Source organism: Salmo trutta, chromosome 4, assembly GCF_901001165.1.
Source record: "Salmo trutta chromosome 4, fSalTru1.1, whole genome shotgun sequence".
NCBI lineage: Eukaryota > Metazoa > Chordata > Actinopteri > Salmoniformes > Salmonidae > Salmo > Salmo trutta.
The window spans coordinates 24030601-24057702 of NC_042960.1; the positions used below are offsets into that span (position 1 = coordinate 24030601).

General features: G+C 42.8%; 1 protein-coding gene across 2 annotated transcripts in view; it reads left to right on the plus strand.

The window, feature by feature from the left end:
• LOC115192103 (BTB/POZ domain-containing adapter for CUL3-mediated RhoA degradation protein 1-like) overlaps window positions 1-20152 on the plus strand; it is a 64835-nt gene extending 44683 nt beyond the window's left edge. For both annotated transcript variants that reach the window (XM_029750237.1, XM_029750236.1), the window contains exon 7: window positions 18666-20152. In XM_029750237.1, coding sequence (XP_029606097.1) covers window positions 18666-18902 — 237 coding nt within the window. In that variant the 3' untranslated portion in view covers window positions 18903-20152. The remainder of the gene's footprint in view (window positions 1-18665) is intronic.
• The last annotated feature ends 6950 nt before the right edge of the window (window positions 20153-27102 follow it).

Below are 27102 nucleotides of genomic sequence, written 5' to 3' on the forward strand. Positions count from 1 at the left end.
GCATTGTCGATTCAAAGACAGGCGTCACCAAAACCATAAAATCAGCTAAAATTATGCACTAACCTTTTACAATCTCCATCAGATGACATTATGTTAGACAATGCATGCATTTTTAGTTCTATCAAGTTCATATTTATATCTAAAAACAGCGTTTTACTATGGCGTTGATGTTCAGGAAATCGTTTCCCTCCAATACCGGCAGTCAAGTCATGACAACAAAATAATTAATTAATATTAGAAAACATTGGTAAAATATTATATTGTCATTCAAAGAATTATAGATTTACATATCTTGAACGCAATCGACTTGCCAGATTTAAAATGAACCTTACTGGGAAATCACACTTTGCAATAATCTGAGCACTGCGCCAGAAAAATACGCATTGCGATACAGACTAACCGCCATGTTGGAGAGATCTAAAATCGAAAATACTATGTAAATAATCCATTACCTTTGATTCTCTTCATCAGATGTCACTTCCAAAGAATCCCAGGTCCATAACGAATGTAGTTTTGTTCAAAAAAGCTCATCATTTATGTCCAAAAACCTCCGTGTTGTAGCACATGATCTAAGCCAGCCGGACTTCACTTCACTTCAAGAACGGAAAAAATATATTTACGTTCGTTCAAACATGTCAAACGTTGTATCGCATAAATCATTAGGGCCTTTTTTAACCAGAACATGAATAAAATTCAAGGCGGACCATTGGGTTCTCTTTTAAAACGTTTCGGAATGAGAGTACCCACCATCAACTCGCGCGCAAGGTGTCTAATGGGCCATCGCCGTTCCAAGGCTCTTCTTCAGTCAGATCTCAGAGTAGAAGACTCAAAACACTTTGTAAAGGCTGGGGACATCTTGTGGAAGCAATAGGAAGTGCCAAAACATTCCTCAGCCCCTTTGTTTTTCAATGGTATAGGCTTAAAGTCAATTCAACACATCAGGTATCCACTTCCTTTCAGAATCTGTCTCAGGGTTTTGCCTGCCAAATGAGTTCTGTTATACTCACAGACACCATTCAAACAGTTTTAGAAACTTTAGGGTGTTTTCTATCCATATATAATAAGTATATGCATATTGTAGTTACTGGGTAGGATTAGTAACCAGATTAAATCGGGTACATTTTTTTTTATCCAGCCGTGAAAATACTGCCCCCTATACCCTAACAGGTTAAAGGACCCTAATGAAATCGACTTTGACATATTTACAAATACTCCAGAGAAATATGCAGTTAGTCGGTATTTTCTTTAGATATTAGTGACCACTGTCCCATTGTGTGTGTGTGTGTCAGGGATATATGGATGCCTCAATCCAAACCTCGTTTTATCAACGACGATTTTAAAAATGTCAATTTACAGGCCTTTTTTTGTGACCTTTATTTTTGTGACTTTGATTGCATTGCATCTATACCTGACCCAGAGTTGGCTCTGAACCACTTCAAATGTTTTCAATTGTATTGTGGATAAACATGCTCCCTGTAAAAAACGGAGAATTAAAAATCGGTCTTGCCCTTGGTTCAGTCCAGAGCTATCTGAAGTCATACACAACAGAGATGCTGCCTGGGCCAAAGCTAGATTCACACTCGAGCACAGACTGGCAGTCTTTTAGGCTATTGCGAAATCTGTGTGTAAAACTACTTAAAAAAGCAAAATGAGAAACAAGGTCCATGAAGTCAGATGACATTCATATTCTGACTATATCTGAAACGTACTTAGATAATACCTTTTGATACAGTGGTAGCAATACATGGTTATAACATCTACCGAAAAGACAAATGCCAACGGAGGCGGTGTTGTGGTATATATTCAGAACCACATTCCTGTAAAGCTTAGAGACGATCTAATGTTAAATACTGTTGCAGTAATGTGGCTACAGGTTGATCTGCCTCACCTAAAGCCCATTCTTGTGAGACCACCAAGTGCTAACAGTCAGTATCTGGATAATATGTGTGAAATGCTTCATAATGTATGTGATATCAGCAGAGAAGTATATTTTCTGGGTGAAGCTGCCCACTCAAGAAAAATCTTCAAACTGTAACCAGTGCCTGCAACCTGGTTCAGACAAGCTACCAGGGTAGTTACAAACAGCACAGGAATGAAATCATCAACATGTGATCAATACATCTTTACTAATGCAGAAGAAATTTGCTTTAAAGCAATATCCAAATCCATAGAATGTAGTGATCACAATTAGGATTGCAAAGGGTCGGAAACTTTCCGGTAAATTTCCAGATTTTTTCCCATGGGAAGTTAAGCCTTGGAATTTTGCTTAAATTCATCAAAAAAGTTAGCTTATAACAGTACACATAAGGCAATTCTAGGTCTTGTGGCATATTTTGGTTAAACTATCCCCAATTCGATGGAATGGCAACCCTCTGCATGCACAGTGCATTCTTCCATCACATGTGCAGTGTACTCTTCCATTACATGTACAGCTGATTCTCAAGATCTTGCACACTAATGAGATCCTATTGAGCCAAGGACTACATGCTTTCTGGTAAGTTTTATTACAATACTGGGTGGGGTGAATATTGTATATGACATGCATAATTTTTTGTTAACTAGTAAATAGTAGCCTACAGCAACGTGTTTAAAAAAAATCATTTCTAACTTCTTAACAATTTCTGCTAGTTAGTTTTTGCTGCCATGTGGGTTGTCGCTTGCTTGAGCCTGCTAACCGAGGAGTGTTAATTCACCTGTTTCCATACATGTTTCATTTAAAACATTTATCTGTACATGGAATTGTATTTTATTTATTTTTTTACAGGGGAAGCCACGGGCACGATCTGATGTGTGGAGATATTTCACTGCAGCTAATGTAGAAGGAAAAGCTGTGTACATTTGCAAATACTGTGCCAAATAATTTGTGAAGAATGTAACAAAGATGCAGAATCATCTGGCCAAGTGCATGAAGTTCCCTCAGCGCTCACAACAAGCAACCTCTTACAAAAGTCCCTCTACTTATATTCTAGGATAAAATTATGAATCAAGACACCTTATCGATAGCAACAGCTCATGGTCCTCCTGGAATCAAAGTTTTTTTGACTCAATGGAGGAACGTAGTCAGAGAAATGCAGATGAATGTCTTGCTCAAGCTGTGTATGCAACTGGTTCGCCTCTGATGCTCACAGGCAATGTGTATTGTAAAATATTTCTGAATGTTCTTCGTCCAGCATACACCCCTCCAACCAGACATGCTTTATCTACTCATTTGCTGGATGCAGAGTTCAACAGAGTTCAAGTGAAGGTCAAGCAAATCATAGAGAAAGCAGACTGTATCGCAATCATCTCTGATGGGTGGTTGAATGTTCATGGGCAAGGAATAATTAACTACATCTCCACCCCTCAACCAGTCTTCTACAAGAGCACAGACAAGGGACAACAGACACACCGGTCTCTACTTTGCAGATGAGCTGAAGGCAGTCATCAATGACCTTGGACCACAGAAGGTATTTGCACTGGTGACAGACAATGCTGCTTGGTCTAAAGTGGAGGAGTCCTACCTTCACATCACACCCATTGGCTGTGCTGCTCATGCATTGAATCTGCTCCGAGGACATCATGGCACTGAAAACAATGGATGCACTCTACAAGAGAGCCAAGGAAATGGTTAGGAATGTGAAGGGTCATAAAGTTATAGCAGCAATCTACCTCACCAAGCAAAGTGAGAAGAAAAAGAGCACCACATTGAAGCTGCCCAGAAACACCCGATGGGGTGGTGTTGTCATGTTTGACACACTCCTGGAGGTGAAGGAGTCTCTCCAAGAAATGGCCATATCACAGTCTGCCGATATGGACAGCCCCATCAAGAGGATCCTCCTGGATGATGCATTTTGGGAGAGAGTGGTAAGCAGCCTGAAACTCCTGAAACCTATAGCAGTAGCCATTGCACATTGCACGTATTGAGGGAGACAATGCCATCCTGTCTGATGTTCAGAATCTGTTTGCAGATGTAAGAGAAGAAATCTGTACTGCCCACTTCACTGTTGCTCCCACCAGAGGAAACTGCAGTTCTGAAATATATCAAAAAGTGTGAAGACTTCTGCCTGAAGACCATACACGTCGCAGCGTACATGTTGGACCCCAAGTATGCTGGCAAGAGAACCCTGTCTAGTGCAGAGATCAACAAGGCCTATGGTGTCATCACTACCATGTCTCCCCACCTTGGCCTGGATGAGGGCAAGGTTCTTGGCAGTCTGGCGAAGTACACTTCCAAGCAAGGGCTTTGGGATGGAGATGCAATATGACAATCATGCCAACATATCTCATCAGCCACCTGGTGGAAGGGGCTTTGTGGATCTGGGGCTCTTTCCCCTGTTGCCACCATCATCCTCTAAATCCCACCAACATCAGCTACCTCAGAGCGCAACTGGTCCTTGTTTGGGAACACACACACCAAAGCACGCAACAGGCTGACCAATACAAGGGTTGAAAAATTGGTGGCCATCTGGGCAAATTTGAGGCTTTTTGAGCCTGACAATGAGCTATCCTCAACAAGGTTGGAAAGTAACAGTGAAGATGAGGCCTCAGAGTCTAATGTTCAAGAGGTGGATATTGAGGAGGTCCAGGGAGGTGACATGGAAGCCTGAGAGAAAGACAACCAAAGCTTTAGTTTCTAGACTATCATTTTACAGATGTATGTCAAATGTTTTTGGGAGATGCGATGGATCATTCAATATTCCCTTTTTGTTGTTCAGTGAAATCATTCCATGTGAAGAGTCAACTCATTTTAATTAAAGTTCATTTTGTAACTAAATTGTTATTTCTATTGGAAGGTTTTAATAATTTGCAATTGTCTACTTATGACAAGGTAAAGGTTTATATATGTTAAATATATCCAATGCAAAAAACATCAGCATTTAAATGGTATTTATATTAATTTGCATGTATTTCCATTAATTCCCATATTCCTGTTAATTCCCACGGGAAGTTTCCACCTCTGAATATTCCCCAAAATGTGCAACCCTAATCACAATCTAATGGCCATATCTAGGAAAACAAAAGTTCCAAAGTCTGGGCCTAATATATAGTGTATAAGAGGTCATACAATAAGTTTTGTAGTGATTCATATGTTTATGATGTAAAGAATATTTGCTCGTCTGTGTTGTCGTGAGGAGCAATCAGACACTGCACTTGACACTTATGAAATTGCTTATTCCAGTTACTAATAAGCACACACCCATTAAGAAAATGACTGTAAAAACTGTTAAATCCCCTTGGATTGATGAGGAATTGAAAAATGGTATGGTCGAGAGGGATGAGGCAAAAGGTAAGGTAAATAAGTCTGGCAGCCCAACTGATTGGGAAACTAAGAACTCATGTGACTAAGCTAAATAAAATAAACTATGCTATGAAACAAACATGAATGATAGTAAAAACCTTTGGAGTACCTTAAATGACATTTTTGGGAAAAAAGCCAACTCGGCTCCTTCATTCATTGAATCAGATGGCTCATTAATCACAAAACCCACTGATATTGCCAACTACTTAAATGACTTTTTCATTGGCAAGATAAACAAACTTAGGAATGACATGCCAGCAACCAACACTGACACTACACATCCAAGTATATCTGACCAAATTATGAAAGACAAGATTTGTACTTTTGAATTCCATAAAGCCAGTGTGGAAGAGGTGAAAAAATGATCAACAATGACAAGCCACCGGGATCTGACAATCTGGATGGAAAATTACTGAGGATAATGGCGGACGATATTGCCACTCCTATTTGCCACATTTTCAATTTAAGCCTACAAGAAAGTGTGCCCTCAGCTTCCCTCCAGGCCTAAAGTCATTCCGCTACCCAAGACTAGTAAAGCCCCCTTTACTGGCTCAAATAGCCGACCAATCAGCCTGTTACCAACCCTTAGTAAACTTCTTGAAAAAATTGTGTTTGACCAGATACAATGAATGCTATTTCACAGTAAACAAATTGACAACAGACTTTCAGCACGCATATAGAGGACACTCAACAAGCACAGCACTTACACAAATGACTGATAATTGGCAGAGAGAAATTGAGGATAAAATGATTGGGGGGGCTGTCTTGTTAGACTTCCGTGCAGCTTTTGACATTATCGATCATAGTCTGCTGCTGGAAAAACGTATGTGTTATGACTTTACACCCCCTGCTATAATCTGGATAAAGAGTTACTTGTCTAACAGAACACAGAGGGTGTTCTTTAATGGAAGTCTCAAACATAATCCAGGTAGAAGCAGGAATTCCCCAGGGTAGCTCTTTAGGCCCCTTGCTTTACTAACAACATGCCACTAGCTTTGAGCAAGGCCAGTGTGTTTATCTATGCGGATGACTCAACACTATACACGTCAGCTACTACAGTGACTGAAATGACTGCAACGCTTGCGTCCCACCTAGTCAACAGCCAGTGGAATTGCGTGGCGCGAAATACAAATACCTCATAAATGCTATAACTTCAATTTCTCAAACATATGACTATTTTACACCATTTTAAAGACAAGACTCTCGTTAATCTAACCACATTGTCCGATTTCAAAAAGGCTTTACAGCGGAAGCAAAACATTAGATTATGTCAGAAGAGTACCCTGCCAAAAATAATCACAATGCCATTTTCCAAACAAGCATGTGTGTCACGAAAACCAAAACCACAGCTAAATGCAGCACTAACCTTTGATCTTCATCAGATGACAATCCTAGGACATTATGTTATACAATACATGCATGTTTTGTTCAATCAAGTTCATATTTATTTCAAAAACCAGCTTTTTACATTAGCATGTGATGTTCAGAACTAGCATACCCACTGCAAACTTCCGGTGAATTTACTAAATTGCTCACGATTAACGTTCACAAAATACATAATTATTTTAAGAATTATAGATGCATAACTCCTTTATGCAATCACGGTGTCAGATTTTAAAATAGCTTTTCGGCGAAAGCACATTTTGCAATATTCTGAGTAGATAGTCCGGCCATCACGGCTAGCTAATTTGACACCCACCAAGTTTGGCCCTCACCAAACTCAGATTTACTATAAGAAAAATTGGATTACCTTTGCTGTTCTTCGTCAGAATGCACTCCCAGGACTTCTACTTCAACACCCAATGTTGTTTTGGTTCCAAATAATCCATAGTTATATTCAAATACCTCCGTTTTGTTCGTGCGTTCAGGTCAGTATCCGAAGGGAGACGCGCGAGCGCATTTCGTGACAAAAAATGTCAGAATATTCCATTACCGTACTTCGAAGCATGTCAGATGCTGTTTAAAATCAATTTTTATGCGATTTTTCTCGTAAAATAGCGATAATATTCCAACCAGGCGGCGATGTATTCATTCAAAGACTGAAAGAAAAACATGGAGTCGTCTTGTGAACGCGCATCTCCAGTGTCATTGTTCCCTGCCTGACCACTCACAAAAACACCTGCTGTTTTTCGCCCAGAGACTGCAGAGACGTCATTCCACTTTCTGGCGCCTTCTGAGAGCCAATGGAAGCCTTAGAAAATGTCACGTTACAGCAGAGATGCTGTATTTTTGATAGAGATGCCACAGAAGGAGAACAAATTGTCAGACAGGGCACTTTCTGTATGGAATCTTCTCAGGTTTTGGCCTGCCATATGAGTTCTGTTATACGCAGACACCATTCAAACAGTTTTAGAAACTTTAGAGTGTTTTCTATCCAAATCTACTAATTATATGCATTTTCTTGTTTCTGGGCAAGAGTAGTAACCAGTTTAAATCGGGTACGTTTTTTATCCGGCCGTGCAAATACTGCCCCCTAGCCCCAACAGGTTAACAAAGAGCTGTATTTTTGGAATGAGTAGCAAGGAATAAGTTAGTCCTAAATATTTCCAAAACTAAAAGCATTGTATTTGGGACAAATCCTAAACCTCAACTACATCTTGTAATGAATAATGTGGAAATTGAGCAAGTTGAGGTGACTAAACTGCTTGGAGTAATCTTGGATTGTAAACTGTCATGGTCAAAACATATCGATACCACAGTAGCTAAGATGGGGAGAAGTCTGTCCATAATAAAGCGCTGCTCTGCATTCTTAACACTATCAACAAGGCAGGTCCTACAGGCCCTGGTTTTGTTGCACTTGGACTACTGTTAAGTAGTGTGGTCAGGTGCCACAAAGAGGGACTTGGGAAAATTGCAGTTGGCTCAGACAGGGCAGCACGGCTGGTCCTTAAAAGTACACGGAGAGCTAACATTAATGACATGCATGCCAATCCCTCATGGCTCAAAGTGTAAGAGACATTGACATCATTACTTGTTTTCATAAGAGGTGTTGACATGCTGAAGGTACAGAGCTGTCTGTTTAAAATACTAGCACACAGCTCGAACACCCATGCATACCCCACAAGACATGCCACCAGAGGTCTCTTCACAGTCCCCAAGTCCAGAACAGACTATGGGAGGCGCACAGTACTACATAGAGCCATGACTACATGGAACTCTTCCACATCAGGTAACTGATACAAGCAGTAGAATCAAATTTAAAAAGCAAGTAAAAATACACCTTATGGAACAGCGGGGACTGTGAAGTGACATACATACACACACATGATAACATACGCACTATACACACACGTACACATTGATTTTGTGTTGTAGTGGAGTATTGGCCAGGGGGCACACACTTAGTGTTTTGAATTCTGTAATGAATGTATTGTAATGTTTTTAACATTTTATAAATGCCTTAATTCTGCCGGACCCCAGGCAGCAGCTAATGGGGATCCATAATAAATACAACAATCACTACCGAGTTCCAAACTGCCTCTGGAAGCAACGTCAGCAGAAGAACTGTTTGTCGGAAGCTTCATGAAATGAGTTTCCATGGCCGAGCAGCTGCACACAAGCTTAAGATCACCATGCGCAATGCCAAGCGTTGGCTGGATTGGTGTAAAGCTCACCGCCATTTGACTCTGGAGCAGTGGAAACGCGTTCTCTGGAGTGAATGAATCACGCTTCACCATCTGTCAGTCTGACGGACAAATCTGGGTTTAGCAGATGCCAGGAGAATGCATAGTGCCAACTGTAAAGTTGGGTGAAGGAGGAATAATGGTCTGGGGCTGTTTTTCATGGTTCAGTATAGTCCCCTTAGTTCCAGTGAAGGAAAATCTTAACGTTACAACATACAATGACATTCTTGACGATTCTGTGCTTCCAACTTTGTTGCAACAGTTTGGGGAAGCCCCTTTCCTGTTTCAGCATCACAATGCCCCCGTGCACAAAGCGAGGTCCATACAGAAATGGTTTGTCGATCGGTTTGGAAGAACTTGACTGGCATGCACAGAGCGCTGACCTCAACCCCATCGAACACCTATGGGATGAATTGGAACGCCGACTGCAAGCCAGACCTAATCGCCAAACATCAGTGCCCAACCTCACTAATGCTCTTGTGGCTGAATGGAAGCAAGTTCCTGCAGCAATGTTCCAACATCTAGTGGAAAGCCTTCCCAGAAGAGTACAGGCTGTTCTAGCAGCAAAGGGGGGACCAACTCCATATTAATGCTCATCATTTTGGAATGAATTACGAGCAGGTATCCACATACTAGTGTATATCGTGAATCGGCCATAAGTTTGTGAAACGTTTATGCCATATCGCCCAGCCCAAATACCAATAACATGATGTAGCCAGCACAATGCTTGAAAATATGGAGAGTGGTACTCTGTGTTGTATTGGACTTGCCCCGAACGTAACGCTTTGTATTCAGGACACAAAGTAAAGTGCTTTACCAAATTTTTTGCAGTATAACTTTCGTGCCTTGTACCAAAGAGGATGCTTTTGGAATATTTGTATTCTGTACAAGCTTCCTCCTTTTCACTCTGTCAATTAGGTTAGTATTGTGGAATAACTGTTGTATTGTTGATTCATCCTCTGTTTTCTCCCATCACAGCTAGTAAACTCGAACTGTTTTAAAGTCTTTGGCCTCATGGTGAAATCCCTCAGCGGTTTCCTTCCTCTCCGGCAACTGATTTAGGAAGGACGCCTGTATCTTTTGTAGTGACTAGGTGTATTGATACAACATCCAAAGTGTAATTACTAGAGGTCGACCGGTTATGATTTTTCAACGCCGATACCTATTATTGGATGACCCAAAAAGGTCGATACCGATTAATCGGACAATCTTTTTTATTTTTTATTATTATTATTTTGTAATAATGACAATTACAACAATACTGAATGAACACTTATTTTAACTTAATATAATACATCAATCAAATCAATGTAGCCTCAAATAAATAATGAAACATGTTCAATTTGGTTTAAATAATGCCAAAACAAAGTGTTGGAGAAGAAAGTAAAAGTGCATTATGTGCCATGTAAGAAAGCTAACGTTTAAGTTCCTTGCTCAGAACATGAGAACATATGAAAGCTGGTGGTTCCTTTTAACATGAGTCTTCAATATTCCCAGGTAAGAAGTTTTAGGTTGTAGTTATTATAGGAATTATAGGACAATTTCTCTCTACGATTTGTATTTCATATACCTTTGACTATTGGATGTTCTTATAGGCACTTTAGTATTGCCAGTGTAACAGTATAGCTTCCGTCCCTCTCCTCACTCCTACCCGGGCTCAAACCAGGAACACATCGACAACAGCCACCCTCGAAGCAGTGTTACCCATGCAGAGCAAGGGGAAACAACTACTCCAAGTCTGAGTGAGTGACGTTTGAAACGCTATTATCGCGCACCTGGCTAACTAGCTAGCCATTTCACATCGGTTACACCAGCCTCATCTTGGGAGTTGATAGGCTTGAAGTCATAAACAGCGCAATGCATTGCGAAGGGCTGCTGGCAAAACGCACGGAAGTGCTATTTTGAATGAACGCTTACGAGCCTGCTGGTGCCTACCACCGCTCAGTCAGACTGCTCTATCAAATCATAGACTTAATTATAACATAATAACACACAGAAACACGAGCCTTAGGTCATTAATATGGTCGAATCCGGAAACTATCACGTTTATTCTTTCAGTGAAATACAGAACCGTTCCGTATTTTACCTAACGGGTGGCATCCATAAGTCTAAATGTTCCTGTTACATTGCACAACCTCCAATGTTATAATTACGTAAAATTCTGGCAAATTAGTTCGCAATGAGCCAGGCGGCCCAAACTGTTGCATATACCCTGATTCTGCGTGCAAGGAACGCAAGAGAACTGACACAATTTCACCTGGTTAATATTGCCTGCTAACCTGGATTTCTTTTAGCTAAATATGCAGGTTTAAAAATATATACTTCTGTGTATTGATTTTAAAGGCATTGATGTTTATGGTTAGGTACAGTCGTACAACGATTGTGCTTTTTTTCGCAAATGCGCTTTTGTTAAGTCATCCCCCGTTTGGCGAAGTCGGCTGTCTTTGTTAGGAAGAAATAGTCTTCACAGTTCGCAACGAGCCAGGTGGCCCAAACTGCTGCATATACCCTGACTCTGTTTGCAAGAGAAGTGACACATTTTCCCTAGTTAAAATAAATTCATGTTAGCAGGCAATATAAACTAAATATGCAGGTTTAAAAATATATACTTGTGTATTGATTTTAAGAAAGGCACTGATGTTTATGGTTAGGTACACGTCGGAGCAAAGACGGTCCTTTTTCGCGAATGCGCACCACATCGATTTATATGCAACGCAGGAATGGCTAGATAAACTAGTAATATCATCAACCATGTGTAGTTAACTAGTGATTATGATTGATTGTTTTTTTTATAAGTTAAGTTTAATGCTAGCTAGCAACATACCTTGGCTTCTTACTGCATTCGCGTAACAGGCAGGCTCCTCGTGGAGTGCAACGTAAAGAAGGTGGTTAGTGTTGGACTAGTTAACCGTAAGGTTGCAAGATTGAATCCCTGAGCTGACAAGGTAAAAATCTATCGTTCTGCCCCTGAACAAGGCAGTTAACCCACCGTTCCTAGGCCGTCATTGAAAATAAGAATGTGTTCTTAACTGACTTGCCTAGTTAAAAAGGTCTAAAAAAATATTAATAATAAATAACTAAAAAATGTAAAATCGGCAAATCGGTGGCCAAAAATACCGATTTACCGATTGTTATGAAAACTTTTAAATCGGCCCTAATTAATCGGCCATTCCGATTAATCGGTCGACCTCTTGTAATTACTTTCACCAAGCTCAAAGGGGTATTCAATGTCTGCTTTTTCTTTTTTTTTTACCCATCTACCTCCTTTGAAAGGAACTTATTTAGGCTTGCCATAAAAGGGGTTGAATACTTAATGACTCAAGACATTTCTGCTTTTCATTTGTTATTAATTCTTCAACATTTCCCAAAAACAATTTCACTTTGACATTATGTATGCTAGTGACCAAAACATCTTAATTTAATCTATTTTAAATTCTATCTGTAAAAAGTCAAGGGGTGTGAACACTTTGAAGACACTGTATCATGGTATTCATTACTCAATTGGTACAGTGCCTTTGGAAAGTATTCAGACCCATTTACTTTTTCCACATTTGTGACCCGATTCAGGAAACTAGGCGTATGTCGCAAGTCATGACTTCACAGGAGTCTTTTGAACGTAAATGTTTAGTTTTTTTATCAAAATGCGTTTTTTGGCCAAAATGCCTTCTCAAACGTGAACTTTCATGTGCCTTAATATCAAACTTGAATGTCGTCTGTAAATCTGAATATAATTGTTAAATTACGAGCCTAGTTGGTTTAGCCACGGAAAAAGTAAGCAACCTTCCTGCTAGACATGATTGGCTGAGATAATGAGTGGGTTGGACATGTTGAGAGATGAGTTTGGATTGAGAACTACAATTATGTTGCTACTGCGCTCAATAACATTGCTGCCCTGAATCTATCAGGCGCTATCGACAAAGGTCAGTAGGAAAAAGTTGTGACGGACAACTTTCTGTACGACGATCATGCCATGCAATGCTGACTCTCATTTCATAACACGTTTTGAAATCAGTTGAACACAACGGGCCAAACAAGCTGTGCAAACTAAACGGAAACAACACAGGATGTCTTATAAAAGGGGTTGCAGTCTGCCGTGAAGCTTTCATCCATGTACACAGGTAAGAATCTAGCTACAGATTCGGATGTTATAAGTTATAATTTTGTCAAAGTTGTTTTCATTGCAAGCTGAAGCTTGCTGTTAACTAGCCAGCTGGAGTTCGATGGATGGATGGCTGGCTTGCTAACAACGAATCTAATGTTAACTTTAGCTTGCTATGACAATCGGTTTCTATTACTAGTAACGTTCCTCTGGATTGGGATTATAGTTCATTGTTTAGCTAGCTAGGTAACGTGACATGTCTAAACAAAAGATCCCAAGTTAAAGCTTGCTGTTAGCTAGCTAATGTTAGGTGGCTGGCTTGCTAGCTAACATTAACTTATGTGTGTGTAAAGTTAGTGATGTTATCTCAGAATGCCATTTCACATCTATTGTATAATAATGCTAAAATATTTGTATCTGGTCTTTCAGCATTAATCAGTAGAACACGGCTGACTCTAATCCACCAGTCACACAGTCATCAAAAAGAGAGCTGGCCCAAGCAAGCAAAGGCAGCAGCGCAGTCATCAACTAATGTGGAAATTGAGCAAGTTGAGATGACTAAACTGCTTGAAGTAACACTAGATTGTCAACTGTCATGGTCAAAGCATATTGATGCAGCAGTTACTCTTCCTGGAGTCCAGCAGAATTAAGGCAGTTATACAATTTTAAAACATTTACAATACATTCACAGATTTCACAACAAACTGTGTGCCCTCAGGCCCCTACTCCACCACTACCACATATCTACAGTACTAAATTAATGTGTATGTATAGTGCGTATGTTATCGTGTGTGTGTCTGTGCCAATGTTTGTGTTGCTTCACAGTCCCCGCTGTTCCATAAGGTGTTTTTTTTTAAATGTAATTTTACTGCTTTCGTCAGTTACTTGATGTGGAATAGAGTTGCAATTTTCCTAAGTCCTTTTTTGTGGCACCTGACCACACGCCTGAACAGTAGTCAAGGTGTGACAAAACAAGGGCCTGTAGGACCTGCCTTGTTGATAGTGTTGTTAAGAAAGCAGAGCATCGCTTTATTATAGACATACTTAGCTACTACTGCATCAATATGTTTTGACCATGACCGTTTACAATCTAGTGTTACTCGTGTGATCAGGTGCCACAAAAAGGACTTAGGGAAATTGCAATTGGCTCAGAGCAGGGCAGCACGGCTGGCCCTTGGATGTACACAGAGCGATAATATTAATAATATGCATGTCAATCCCTCCTGGCTGAAAGTGGAGGAGAGATTGACTTCATCTACTTTTATTTGATAGGTATTAACATGTTGAATGCACCGAGCTGTCTGTCTAAACTACTGGCACACAGCTTGGACACCCATGCATACCCCACAAGAGGTCTCTTCACAGTCCCCAAGTCCAGAACAGACTATGGGAGGCACACAGTACTACATAGAGCCATGACTACATGGAACTCTATTCCACATCAAGTAACTGACGCAAGTAGTAAAATATCATTTAAAAAAACAGATCATTTAAAAAAAAAAAAAAAAACACCTTATGGAACAGCGGGGACTCTGAAGCAACACACATTGGGCACAGACACATGCATACGCACTATACATACACATGGATTTAGTACTGTAGATATGTGGTAGTGGTGAAGTAGGGACCTGAGGGCACACAGTGTGTTGTGAAATCTGTGAATGTATTGTAATGTTTTAAAATTGTTGCAACTGCCTTAATTTTGCTAGACCCCAGGAAGAGTAGCTGCTGCTTTCTGCTTTGGCAGCAGCTAATGGGGATCCATAATAAATACAAATAAACTACATGCACCATTTCTTCAGTTATGGAGTTGGGAAAACACGTGTGGACCTGAATTGTTATAACTGCAGTGGCCAGAACAAGTTTGTGCTCTAGTATTTTGCCTGATGGACCATGCACAAGCTCCACCACAATCTGGACCTTCACTTCCTGACCACAGGCCACACCAAGTTTGCCCCTGACTGGTGCTTTGGCCTCATCAAGCAGCGCTTCAGAAAGACCAGAGTGAACACTTTGTCTGACATTGCTGGTGTTGTGAAGGACAGAATTGTGACAGGGGTCAACATCCCACAGCTGGTTGGACTGGAGGATGGTACGGTGCTGGTGGAAAGCTATGGCTGACAACAACACCTGACTCCGTACTTCAGGCCGCTGCCATAGATCAAGCAGTTCCAGCACTTCAGGTAAAAAAAAATCTTGAGGTTATTCTTATCTAAACTTGGGGGGTGAATTGATGCTGTGCAGGGTTGTAATGTCTTCTGATTTTTTGTTATTCACTGTTTTACAGCTTCGATGCTCTGGAGGCTAGTGTTGTCACCAAGGAGTGCTCGGACTGTCGGGACAAGGTTTCAGCTGCTGCGCAACACTGACATCCTTCCTCCCATAGATGGTCTGCCTGTAAAAGCACCACCTGGACTGGACACAGCTAGACGAACTATCTTTTTGACAAGATCAGAGTTTTGCGACGAAGAGGCTATGGACATCACATGCCTTGCACCAAGGGCAGGACAGAAACAGGTTATCCAAATATAGATGTCCTTGTTCATGCGTGGATTGGATGGACCAGTCATCAGCACTATCTAAAAGTGCCTCTATTCACATGACTCTCTCCTAGCCCGTGCCATACGTTGCTGCTTTTTTTTTTATCCTGCTGCTCAGCCACTTTTCCCCTGATTGAATGCATATAACTAACTCGTCTATCACTGTCGTTATTGATATTGTTCTTTTACATACTGTATATTTTATTTATATTGACACTATTTATTTCTCATATTGCTACTATGAAAGTAACCATTTGGCTGTAGTGTTTACACCTTCTGTAGAGACTATCCACTTGATATGATTGATATAAGATATATATATATATAATATATAAAATTAATATTGATATGTGTGGTCGTAACATGATTTTGTGACATACCACAACAATATCATGTGAACGTATCAAGTGTCCACCACTTAAATATATGGCGCATGCATCTGTTTAGGTACTGTACATGTGCACCTCACTCAGGTTTCAACTCAGGTTGCATGGCCTTAACTTATGTATGGAATACTATGTGATAAGTGCATGTGTAACAGTATTTAAAGTAAGCTAATTTACTGGTGTGAAGGCATTTGGGCAGTGGTGTAAAGTACTTTAGTACTTTAAAGTATTTTTTACTTAAGTTGTTTTTTGTGGTATCTGTACATTATTTATATTTTTGGCAACTTTTATTTCACTACAGTCGTAAAGAAAATAATGTACTTTTTACTCATACATTTTCTTTGACACCCAAAAGTACTCGTTACATTTTGACAGGAAAATTGTCCAATTCAAACACTTCTCAAGAGAACATCCCTGGTCATCCACACTGCCTCTGATCGGGCAGACTCACTAAACACAAATGATTTGTTTGTAAATGATGTCTGAGTGCTGGCTATCCATCAATAAAAAATAAGAAAATTGTGCACTCTGGTTTGCTTAATATAAGGAAGTTGAAATGGCTTATTTTTACTTTTGATACTTAAGTACATTGTGCCCCTGGCTATCCGTCAATACATATAATTTTTTTTAAATACAATTGTTCCGTCTGGTTTAATAAGGAATTTGAAATGATTTATACTTTTACTCAAGTATGACAATTTAGTACTTTTTCCACCACTGGTTGTGGCTGGGGGTTATAGCATTTCTTTCACATGACCCATCAGTTTAGACAAGTGTATCTGGGTAAGTGTCGTCTAATAAAAATATTTTATATCTGGACACTCTGTTCACATGGATTTTCTTATTTTCGGCTACTACCACCTTTAGTCTTTAGCACATGACCTCATGTGAATCCTTAAAGAGATGGGTGGGGCTGGCTTAAGAGGGTGTAAACAATGCTGAATGGGTGTAGACAAAGGAGAGCTCTAGTAGGTACCAAAATATTCAAAGGCTCTTTTCTCAAAAGTGAGTTTACAAGTGTATCAACTTTCAAAGTAGAATTACTTTACCATTGTTCCTCAAAAATGCCATGTATGATATACCATTTTGTAGCTCTGAGTCGCTACTTTTATTTGATGTCAAACAGAAATTCAAGTTTCGCTACATAAGACCGAATCCAGGTGGGGAGTCACATTTTGTTACGTTACAGCCTTATTCCAAAATGGATATACACACAATACCCCATAATGACAAAGCGAAAACATGTTGAATTAAAAACAGATGCCTCTTTTACATAAATATTAAGACCGTTTGCTATGAGATTTGAAATTGAGCTCAGGTGCATCCTGTTTCCATTGATCATCCTTGAGATGTTTCTAAAACTTCATTGGAGTCTACCTGTGGTAAATTCAATTGATTGGATATGATTTGGAAAGGCACACACCTGTCTATATAAGGTCCTATAGTTTACAGTGCATGTCAGAGCAAAAACCAAGTCATGAGGTCGCAGGAATTGTCCGTAGAGCTCCGAGACAGCATTGTGTCAAGGCAGAGATCTGGGGATGGGTACCATACAATTTCTGCAGCATTGAAGGTCCCCAAGAACACAAGTGGCCTCCATCATTCTTAAATGGAAGAAGTTTGGAACCACCAAGACTCTTCCTAGAGCTAGCCGACCGGCCAAACTGAGCAATCGGGGGAGAAGGGCCTTGGTCAGGGAGGTGACCAAGAACCCGATGGTCATTCTGACAGAGCTCTAGAGTTCCTCTGTGGAGATGGGAGAAGCTTCCAAAAGGACAATCATCTCTGCCGCACTCCACCAAGCAGGGATTTATGGTAGAGTGGCCAGACTGAAGCCACTCCTCAGTAAAAGGCACATGACAGCCTGCTTGGAGTTTGCCAAAAGACACCTAAAGACTCTCAGACCATGAGAAACAAGATTCTCTGGTCTTATGAAACCAAGATTTAACTCTTTGGCCTGAATGCCAAATGTCACGTCTAGAGGAAACCTGGCACCATTCCTACGGTAAAGCATGGTGGTGGCAGCATCATACTGTGGGGATGTTTTTCAGTGGCAGGGACTGGGAGACTAGTCAGGCTCGAGGCAAAGATGAACGAAGCAAAGTATAGAGAGATCCTTGATGAAAACCTGCTCCAGAGCGCTCAGGACCTCAGACTGGGGCAAAGGTTCACCTTCCAACAGGCCAATGACCTTAAGCACGGAGCCAAGACAATGCAGGAGTGGCTTCGGGACAAGTCCCTGAATGTCCTTGAGTGGCCCAGCCAGAGCCCGGACTTGAACCTGATCGAACATCTCTGGAGAGACCTGAAAATAGCTGTGCAGCAACGCTCCCCATCCAACCTGACAGAGCTTGAGAGGATCTGCAGAGAAGAATGGGAGAAACTCCCCAAATACAGGTGTGCCAAGCTTGTAGCGTCATACCCAAGAAGACTTGATGCTGTAATTGCTGCCAAAAGTGCTTCAAGATTGTACTGAGTAAAGGGTCTGAATACTTATGTAAATGTATTACTTCAGTTTTATTTTTTATAAATTAGCAAAAATGTCAACCTGTTTTTGCTTTGTCATTATGGGGTATTGTGTGTAGATTGAGGTTTAACAATTTAATCCATTTTAGAATAAGGCTGTAATGTAACAAAATGTTTGAACACTTTTCCAAAGGCACTTAAATACAGAATTCTACAATGGTATGCTACCCCTTCTTTCCCTCCCTGTGTCCTGCTCTTCCTACTCCCTGTCAGGTGGAGTTTCCTGAAGCCCGCATCTTTGAGGAGACGCTCAACATCCTCATCTATGAGAATGGGCGTGGTTCTGGCCCGGGAGGCGTGGCCCTTTTGGAGTCATCTTCGCTGATGGCCAGCCAATCGGAGGAGGAGGGGGCCAGTGCAGGGGACCGAAGGGTGAGGAGGATTCACGTGAGGAGGCACATCATGCATGACGAGAGAGGACACGGCCAACAGACTGTGTATAAGGACTGAGAAAAAATTAGGAACTGTGGGGTTAAGGAGAGGATGAAGAGAGGGAGTTAGCAGCAGGGTAAAGATACATGTTGTTTGGCAGCGGGGTGTTTGCCTGGAGGTTAGGGTGGATGTTTAGTAGGGATGGGGTAGGATAGGTTCTTATATAAGGAAGGAGGTGTGGGACTTCGAGATTCTTATTACCAAAGACTGAGATTATTATTTTTTGTGCCCGATCGGGAAAACAACCCTTAACCCAAAGGTGGGACTATTACACTAATTAACATGCACACTTTGGGGAGAAGGGTAAAGAGAAATGGACCACAGCATAGGTCTGCAAATACCTAAGGGCTAGTTGGGGCTATCTCCCGACCCGGTTTGGATGGTGGTAATGTGACTGGAAGATGGAGGAGTTTGCTGGTTCAACTAAGGTACTTTAACTCTGCACTAAAAGGGAACAGGGAGGGTGGAATGGGGTGTTGGTCGTAGATTAGAGGAAGTGTGACTGCTGAGCACCTGCTGGATGTTTATTCCTTTTGAATTGATGACTGTTGTATGTTTGTCTCAATTTTATTTTTATTTTAGAATGTTCATTTGTCCCTTATAACTTTAAATAAATGATTTATTTATTCTGTATAGATGTTGGTGGGGATTGTGAGTGTCGAGGTGCTGATCTGATTTGTTTTGACCAGTTTACGCACTGATCACTTTCTGAACTGACACTTGATGCCATGCTCATCCAATATGTTGAGGCAATGTCACGTTTAACAGCCATGTGAGTTCATGTTGATACATTGACTTGCGAAACTATTTTTTTATATTTTTGTCCATGATGCTACCGTGCCTAATTGAAACAGGTCTGGTGGTGAAATCAGGCTTTACTTGGCTCTCTAAAAATCATGTCTATGATAAGTCTATGATCCAAAAAAAAGGGGGGACATTTTTTTTTTACATGTGAAATGTAGGAAGTGATCTGAACCTGGGAAGTGTTTTTATGTCCCAATGGTTATTATTGGACACTTGTTAACCCATAGAAGCATGTCATCTGGCATGTAAATCTCACATCCTAATCCTATAAAAAAAATGCTTGGGGCAGTCCTGGAATAAAATGCATTTGCAAAGAATGTTTTTTAATCTAGAAAACCGTCCCATAATGTCTGCCAAGATGCGCAAACCATATTTTTTTTCATCAAATGTACTTTGATATTGTAACTGTCTGGGGTTTTAGATATTTTATGGACCATCAACATTCAATAAAAGTCTAAAACCTGCATCTTGGTGTTGTGTGTAGGATTGGGTGGAAAAACCCACTCTTCTTGTCCTCTTAATCTTTTCAAATGGATCGATGAATTTGTTTTTACCTTTCCAATTTCTTTTCCATTAATGCAGGTGAATGACAAAGTCCACGTTATACTTGGGGCGGCTGGTAGCCCACCTGGCTACCAGCCTCCCCAGGTATAATGTGGCCTTTGTCATTCACCTGCATTAATGGAAAATAAATTGGAAAGTGTTGGGCTAGTAACCAAAAGTTTGCTGGATCGAATCCGCTAGCTGACAAGGTAAAAATCTGTCATTCTGCCTGTTCCCACTGTTCCCCGGTAAGTCGTCATTAACTGACTTGCCTTGTAAAATAATAATAATACTATTGAGATGCCCCTTATACTAGATAACAAAGTCATAATTGGCTAGTGTTTTGGTATTTAAGGTTAGCAGTGTGTACATTTTAGGTCAATGCTTGACTTCGACTGAAATTGTTGCAGGTACTCATTTTGGGTGACGGTAGTGTTTAGGTGAAGGGGCTCCACAATACTTTTGCTAAGATTCTATAATAGGAACAGAAGCTAAAGCAGTATAAATGTTGTGGTGCTGGTACTCTGCTCCTATGAGCTCCTGCCTAAATCATGCACTGGTTAAGTTTAAAATCAAATTTTAAGAAAAAAATGTAGAGAGGCAGGGTTTAGCCATACTTGTGGCTGTGTTAACTAATGATGAACCAAACATAGCAGGAGTAAAAGAAAGACTTCAACTTCAGTGCATTCAAGACAACTGAGAACTCGGGAAAAATCTTTATGGTCAATTCAATTCAAGGGGCTTTATTGGCATGGGAAACACATGTTAACATTGTTTGTTTCACTTGCTTTGACAATCAAAAATGAACAGTAAACATTACACTCATAAGTTCCAAAAGAAGAAAAGCATCGGAATTACAGAGCGCCACCCTGAAAAAAAAAAAAAAAAATAAAAAAAAAATCACTGAGGTCATGATTTGTCCTTTTTTTGCGAGTTCCCAGTTGTCTTAAAACTCACATGACACAAACATAGCAAGTAACACGTAACTAGTTGCGTCATTACGCAATGTCGTGCCAAAAATGACTGAAGTGGTAGCAAGCAAGACTGGCAAGCGTTGAAAGAATCAAGGTGAGTGGCGTTCTACTCAAACTGACTCCGCTAACCTTGGCTTTAGTAGGGTGGCTGGCACTCTGCTCTCCCCAGTCTCTATTGAGAGCGCTGCTCAAAGCACTGAGTGCAATTTGTCCGCTTTAAACTAAAACGTCATACGATCACAAAAGCACAATCTTTCTGGATTTTTTGGGGCAATACTGTTTTAAAAGTACATATCAACAACGCGTTCTACGTTTCGTTCTTTATCTCCCTTACGACCCTTTCAGAAAAAGTATTTAAGACAATTTATGCGAAAGAAATATCGATCCTCAAATTGAAAGCTAATGATCAGCTTTGAATCTTTTTTGAGAGAGAGTGGGAGATGCATCTCGTATTGATAGCAAGCCCCCAAGCCTGACGGAGAGAGGTGTGTGGATTATGACAGCTGTTTATTCAGGAAAATAAACTAATTGACCACTTTAGAAGTTTAATTGTTTTTGTATTATGTATTCTGCTTTAAAATCGTCCTAAAACTGAGCACATGACTTATTACTTTCTGAAATTAACGTGAAAAAAAAGTTGCATAATTTCAGAAAGCTGCTGCAAAAATTAAGCATTTTTGGCCGCAGAAAAAAAATCTTGTGAAATCCTGGAGGGAAAGAAATCTGAAGGAGGGGGGTGTTATATCTAGCCTAGCTGTAGAAGAACGCACGTCCGCACGGTTTCACATTGTACATCACTCTGTCGTTTAATGACATGTGCCACTCATCCTGACAACCCATTCATCCGTAAAGCAGCACACTGTCGTAAACCATAACAACATACGGTATGACGTACAGCACGTCGTACCATACATAACATTTCCCCCCCCTTTCCAAAACCAGGGACTGGTACCATATATAAAATGTCCATAGGGCAAGAACCTAGAGTGATACCTGTAAGAAATAAAACATTAACCTTTAAACAGAATGACTCTCCAAACTAACCAGTTCAGTCCATTAACCTGGAGGTTGACTAAGACACCTATCGGAGCCTAAGAATGAAAAGAGGTTAAGTAGTCCCCCAGATGAGCAGGGCGAGTTCGTGCCCACATAGGCCTTTCTTCAACCGCCACCGCTTGTGGCTCTGGCCCTTGGGGAGCCCACAGAGGCTGGGGCTCGGGTGGTAGTGGTGGGGGAGGTCCATCCGGTGGCGTCTCTGGCCTGCATGTCTGTTCTGTGTGCATTCGTATTCCTTGAGGAGCAGGGACTTTCCTGAGGCGGCTGGTGTGCCAGCGTGATCCATTGCTCAACATGAATGTGGCGGGCCCCAGTTGTCGACTGACCTGCAGGGGTTCCGACCAGAATGAGGCCATTTTGTTGCACCGCTGAGGTCATCGGGCTCGGAACCAGTCAGACACTTGGATGATCAACTTCTTCACCCTGTGTGCCTTGTCAAAACGCTGTTTCATTTCTCTTTGGTGCCTGGTCACTGCCTGTTTTTCTTGGGTGCACCTAGTTGCCGGTTCTGCAACTCTCTGTGTTCTGAGTCTGTCCAGTGGCAGTTCCATCTCACGACCTAGCATGAGGGATGCCGGGGAGGCCTGTGTTGTGTGTTTGCTTGCTCTGTAGTGCATTAGCGTTTGATTCAAAGCAGTTTGGAACGTGCACCCCTGGACCAGGTGCGCTCTGATGCCGTTCTTCAGCGTTTGGTTGAAGCGTTCCACCCCTCTGTTAGCTTGTGGGTTGTAGTAGGCCGTGCGGATGTGTTTGATTCCCTTGTTGCTGAGATATGAGGAGAACTCAGCAGAGATTAGCTGGGGCCCATTGTCCGTGGTAAGGGTGAGGGGTAGGCCCCACCTTGTGAACAGGCTGTCTAGGATGTCCACGATGGCCTGTGCTGTGACAGTTCCGACAGGAACTACTTCTGGCCACTTAGAGTGGAGGTCATACACCACCACCAGGAAGCGCTGATGGTGAGGGACTGCGTGACCATGGATCTCGCCACAGATGTCCAGTTGGATGTGCTCCCAGGGGCGGGACGGCCATGCGAGAGGCTGCAGGGGGGGGTGGGGCGGACTGTCCTGTTTTCCCACTGAGGAGGCATGCAGCACAATCCCTGACCAGGGCTTCAATGTCGTGGTCGATGCCTGGCCACCACACAAGGTCTCGACATCGCTGTTTGACCTTCACTATGCCCAAGTGCCCCTCGTGCGCCATGGATAGAACACGCGCACGCAGACCACCTGGGACCACAGTGCAAAACCCTCGAGAGACACAGACTTCTTCCCAGCAAGACAGTTCGTGCTTCACCCTGGCGAAAGTCGCCAGCTCTGTGCTGGCCATCCAGTGCGTATTTAGGTGCGCAGGGTAGACAGTGTGGGATCCTGTTCCGATGCTTGCTTCAGCTCCTCCAGTGAGACGACTGACTGAAGAGGAGCGTAAAGCATTTGTACGAGCTCTGTTTCGTTGTCGTCTGGCAAGACGGCCGGAGTAGGAGCGTCAAAGGAGCGTGAGAGGAGGTCTGCCACCACGTTATCCCTCCCTGGAGTGAACTTCAGCTGATAGTCGTACTGTCTGAGGCGGTCGGCCCATCTGTGCAGCCGAAGTGGCTTGTGGCCAGTTCCTGATGCCGACAGTAGCGTTGTGAGGGACTGGTGGTCGGTTCGGAGCGTGAACAGACGGCCATAGAGGTAGAGGTGCCACTTTTCGCACGCCCAGACACAGGCCAGTGCTTCTCGTTCGCCCACAGAGTACCGTTGTTCTGTGGGGCTCAGGGCCCTTGAGGCGAAGGCGACGGGCCTCTCAATGCCATTCTGCAGCTGTGAGAGGACAGCTCCTAGTGCTCCAGCTGAGGCGTCACATGTGACAATGGTGGGGCAGACGGGGTCAAAGTGAGCCAAGACTGGGGCTGTGGTGAGCTGGCTCTTCAGTGAGCGGACCGCGTCTGAGCAGGCTGCCGTCCAGGCCCATGGCTCATCCTTCTTGAGGAGCTGGCGAAGGGGCGCTGTGGTCTGGGAGTAGTGGGGCAGAAACCGGAGGTAGTAAGCTGTCATGCCCAAGAATGATGCCACCTGAGAGGCTGAGGTCGGTTCCGGGATCCTGTGGATGGCTTCAATGTTCGACATGAGTGGGGCAATGCCTTTGGCCGACAGGCGGAACCCCACAAACTCGACGGCTGGAGCTGCAAAGGTGCACTTTCCACCGTTAAGGGTCAGGTTGTTCTGCCGTAGAGCGCTGAATACTCTGTGGAGTCGATAATCATGGATGTGGAGGTCAGGACCGTGGACCACGATGTCATCCAGATAGACCGCCACCCCAGGTATTCCAGCGAGGATGGTGCTCATCACCTTCTGGAAGCAGCTGGGTGCGGAGTTAAGTCCAAAAGGCATGCGTGTATATCTGAACACGCCAGCATGTGTGACAAAGGTAGTGAGATCTCTGCTAGCTGCATGGAGGGGTACCTGAAGATAACCCTGACGAAGGTCAAGCTTCGTGAAGATCGTGGAGCCATGGAATTGTGCGGTCAGCTCCTCAGCTGTAGGCAAGGGGTACTTATCCGGGACAACGGCCTTGTTCACAGCACGAAGATCCACGCAGGTCCGGATTCCACCTGACTTTTTGGTTGCAATGACTAAGTTTGAAATCCAGGGGGCAGCGTTGACTGGCTCAATGATGCCTGCATCCAACTGTGCCTGGAGATCTTTTGTGACGTCATCACGCAGTGCAAAGGGAATGCGCCGCAGGGGCTGCATGACTGGGGTCACTTCCGGATTCACTAGGGGCCTGTGAGTAAAGGATGTGAGGCAGCCCAGTCCCTCAGAGTTGGCCAGTTCTGTTGCCATGTGCAGGTAACCTGGTGGATAGCTGACCCACTGTCATCTCTCAGCGTGAATCCCAAGCCTGTGAAGAGGTCGAGGCCCAAGAGGTTGGCACCCCGCTTTGCAACATGAAATGTGAATGATGGCAGATGCTTGGTGCCGTAGTGTACTGGGACCTGGAGGGTGCCTACAATGTCTCTTGGATCTACCGTACCCACACAGGGCAGTGGAGGGCTGTTGGAGTGGTAAGTGACTGAAAAATTTGTAGTAAGTGGCAAGGTTGAGCAATGACACCGCAGCGCCAGTATCCAGCAGCAAAGGCAAACCCACCTCACCCAGCTGCACAGTGCATGTCCTGAATGACACATGGTTGGTGGAGACAGTTTGAATTTCCGTGCGTTCATGTTGAGAGTGAGATGAAACTAAGGGCCTGTGCTGGGTGGAGCTAGTAACTGGGGCAGAACGACACACTTTTGCAAAGTGATTGTATTTTGAACAGTTCTTGCATATTTTCCCACAGGCTGGGCAGTTTGAAGCCCTTGAATTGTGAGAGCTGGCCCCGCAGTTGCCACAGCTACTTCTGTTCGTTTGTCTGTGTGCCTGCTGCACGGGCATGCCGGTGTCTGTGTCCATGCAGCTATCAACGTGGGAGGCCATGCACAGCGTGTGATCGTTGTAGTGCGCCTGCTCGGGCTGAAGCTGCTGTGTGAGAATGGCTGGGGGCCGAGTGTATGCTGCAGATCTGTCTGTTAGCATAGTAGAGCATTCCAACGCCGCTTCAACCTGGAGTGCTATTTTAATAGCTCCATCTAGTTGTAAATTATCCGATTCCAAAAGCAGTTTCTCCCTTGTCTTTTCACATAACGTCCCCTCTATCAACTGATCCCTGATGATCTCGTCCTGAAGTGTCCCATAGTTACAAGAGCTAGCCAAGTCCCTCAGATTAGCCACGTAGCTTTGAATGGACTCACCCGGCCGTTGGTGTCTCTTCCGTAGCCGGTAGCGTCGGAGGAGCACTCGCTCTTTCCCGGCGAAGGGGTTCCGTAGGAGGCTGACTGCAGCAGTGAATGTAGGAGCCGATCCAAGCACTCTGAAAATCCTTTGTCCCTCTGTACCGAGGCAGTGACGGAGCAGTGCTGTCCTCCTCTTGTCGGAGATTGTAGAAAAGTCCATAGCTTCGATATAAGTGTTAAAGCTATCAAGCCAGTTATTCCACGGGACTGGAGGTTCGCCAGGCACGGCGAGGAATGGTGCCGGCGGTGGTAAACTGAATTCAGCCATCTTCGTCGCCAATGTTATATCTAGCCTAGCTGTAGAAGAACGCACGTCCGCACGGTTTCACATTGTACATCACTCTGTCGTTTAATGACATGTGCCACTCATCCTGACAACCCATTCATCCGTAAAGCAGCACACTGTCGTAAACCATAACAACGTACGGTGTGACGTACAGCACGTCGTACCATACATAACAGGGGGAAAGCAAGCAGCAACATTATCTAGCTAACAAATGGTGTCAGCGGAAGAAACTCAGATTCGGAGGTTCGTTTCTGGACAACTCCGTGATTGTCCTGACCTGAGGTGAACTCCCTTTGCAGTTTCTTTAGACAAAGTCAAATCATGCATATACATTCCTGCTAGCTTCTGGCAAAGTTTTGACATACCATAACCGCTTGTGCGTGGTTGTTGGCTTGCATGTGTGACGCCTTTTGCCATGACGCCTTTCTAACGCCCAGGGCCCGGTTTCCCAAAACCTAAGTTCATAATTAGAACCTTCTTAGGAGCATTGTTAAATCTCGAGCTGTCCCTAACCATCTAAATTTGCACTTAAAATGCTCATTAATTACCGACTGCCTCGATTACAATACCCATAAACTCTTCGTTTAGTGATGCAGTTGGCGAACGAGTCGTTATTTTTGAACGACTCTTTTTAGACTGAAAAGTCATGATTAGTTTATTTTTCATAATGACTCGTTCATAAAAGGCGATGCATGGTCATTCAGACGTATGTACTGGCCGTGCAGCACTTACGGCGATACG